Source organism: Orycteropus afer, unplaced genomic scaffold, assembly GCF_000298275.1.
Source record: "Orycteropus afer afer isolate SDZICR_OR568_19922 unplaced genomic scaffold, OryAfe1.0 scaffold00054, whole genome shotgun sequence".
Lineage (NCBI taxonomy): Eukaryota > Metazoa > Chordata > Mammalia > Tubulidentata > Orycteropodidae > Orycteropus > Orycteropus afer.
In genome coordinates, this window is record NW_006921641.1 from 3973254 (window position 1) to 3975955 (window position 2702).

The 2702-nt window shown below is 43.5% G+C and overlaps 1 protein-coding gene across 1 annotated transcript in view; it reads left to right on the forward strand.

The window, feature by feature from the left end:
- NLRC4 (NLR family CARD domain containing 4) overlaps positions 1-2702 on the forward strand; it is an 87910-nt gene that overhangs the window by 39781 nt on the left and 45427 nt on the right. The window contains 1 exon segment of the mRNA XM_042780680.1: positions 844-1038. Coding sequence (XP_042636614.1) covers positions 844-1038 — 195 coding nt within the window.

The following is a 2702-nucleotide window of genomic DNA, read 5'->3' on the forward strand; positions in this document are numbered from 1 at the left end:
AGGGAGCTCTGGTAGCATAGTGCCTGAAGGATCTGACTGCTAACCAGAAGGCTGACGGTTCAAACCCACCAGCCACTCCCCGGAAGGAACATTGGGAAATCTACTTCTGTAATGATACTGCCTCGGAAACCCAAGGAGGGGTCGCTATGAGTTGGATTGGATCACAGGAGGACAAATATAGTTCGTTGTCATGGAGGGTCAAGGAAAGGTTTATATATGTAGGGAAACTTTCTTTGTTGGTTGCCAGGGGTGAGACGGAAGGGGCGGGAACACTGAAAAAAAAAATGCATTGACCCATGTCACTTTAGTTTTGTGTATTTCACTGTTCATAAATTATATTTCAAAAAAAATGCATTAAAAAAAAAAGGATTAAGTAGACCCCATACCATGAGGTCCCAGGAAGGGTTCTGTTGAGGCTGGGGATGGTTGCTATGGAAGCACACAAAGGAACTGAAGTCCTCCCACTGCCCCTCTGGACTCAGCCCCAAGCCCTTGTAAGATATTTTGAGGGATTTAAAGAGAAAGTGTTCCCAAAAGACTTCATTCTATGAAAAGAGTATGGTAAGAGTACAGACTGATACACATTAAAATACTATACATTTACTATGGTTTTTCTCATGCTACTTAGAGAGCAACCTCCATGTAAGTGACCTTTGTATGCTCAGGAGACTGGAAAGTGATAGTTTAAAGATAAACAATTCTCTTTGGCTCTTTATAACTTGAGGCACCTACAGAAAAATCGTGGGAAAGTTCTTTGCCTTTTTTTTTTTTTCAGTCCATTAATCTACATTTAAATCAAATTAACTTAGTATCTTACTGCATTTCCTTTCTATTTGTTTGTAGCTGAAGGTCTGACAAATAGGAGGAAGCTGTATTTACTGCGTTTGACCAACATGTCTGACACTGAAGAAGGAATGGATTACAGAGTCCATGCAAGTAGGAAGGTTCGCCCCAAGTCTCTATCAGCCAAATCCAACAGCTTTGAAGAAATCCAATTAGTCTCCTGCTGCCTATCTGCAAGTGTAGTGAAAACCCTAAGTAACTGTTGTCTGAATTAACTGAATGGAAACAATGAAACTGAACACATGGTGCTTTTATACTGCTGAGTGAGCGACACGAAAGACACACACTGCTGAGAGAGAAATGTGCTACTGAGAAAGACTGAGAGAGACTGCTGGCTGAGAGAGAGACAGCCAGCTGAGAGAGACTGAGCACATTCCTGAACTTGAATTGTAGCCTGTTGCTTTCCTAATAAACCCCATAATGTGTGAGTTCTTTGTGGCCACAACACTGAATTATCAAACCCAGCAGAGAGGTGGTGGGTGCCACGGGAGGAACAGTTGGTGTTAAGGTTAGTAGGAGGGTGGCAGCATGTCTGGCTTCATAAAAAAGAACAGGCCTTGGGCTGCTGATGGTGATTCTGTTTTCCTTTTGTGTAGTTAGAGGAGATCAGAAGATGTCACCTCCTTGCCCTTTCATATATACTAATGTCTACTTAGGAGGATAGGAATCTCTTGAAGGGAAGTTAAATTCAACGAAAAACTGGAAAACTGGAAAAGTCTTTGAGGTAATACTCAGTATGATGGTAATGATATTTCTCCATGATGCTTGATTGTAATTATAATTTATTACAAATCTTATTGTTGCTATTAGGTGCTATTGAGTTGGTTCTGATTCATAGTGACCCTATGTATAAAAGAACAAAACACTGCCCTGTCCTGTGCCATCCTGACAATAGTTGCCATGTGCTTGAACAATTTCTCTCAGAAAGATCAACACAAGGCTGGTCCCCATGAGGCGGAGGTTAAAGATGTCCCAAATGCCCAAATTACCATGCCACTCCATCATTTCAGACATTAACTCCTCCCTCCTCCCAGTAATTTTCCCTGTCTTAGGGTTCTGTATTTTGCTGTAACACCTCACAGAACTCACAGACACCCAAGGGTTCATCTCACATAGTCATGGTGGAGGCTGGTAGGCTGGCAAGTCCCAGGTCCGTGAGTGGGTCTGGAGGATCCTCCCAATTCTAGGGGTTTGATGAACCTCGATCAGCAGATCAGATGATGGCTGCTGTCCCAAGTCCAGGGGTAAAATGAGGATGAGCCAAAACACAAAACCGGAGCAAGAGGAGGGCGAACCTTCCCAGGAGATTCATAGGTATACCCTCCAGGAAGCTAAGGGTGGTGATTTGAATTATACCCTCCAGCAAGGCAGGACTCAAGATACATTCCACTGTGTTGCTCCAACAGAAATAACCCAAGTGGATGGCTTTAACAATCAGCAGCTCAAAACAAATTCCATCACAGAGCCAAATGCCAGTCATTAAAGGGAACGACTACTACCAGCTGCCCAGACAAGTTCATACCCGACCTTAACTACCACACCACCCCAAACATGCATGGATAATAGGATTTACAACACATCACAGAATGGAGGACAATAGCTAGAAGGGCCACATCAAGCAATTCACCACACCATGCTTGAACCCATCCCTGGAGACACTGCATCAATCTGTCTCATTGAGGGTCTTCCCCCTTTTCACTGACCCTCCACTCTACCATGGAACTCGCATGGTAGAATTTTGCAAGACCAATGACTTGTTCATTGCAAACACCTTTTTCAACAACACAAACTGGCTGTACACGTGGACTTCACCAGATGGAACACACAGGAATCAGACTGACTACATCTGTGGCAAGAGG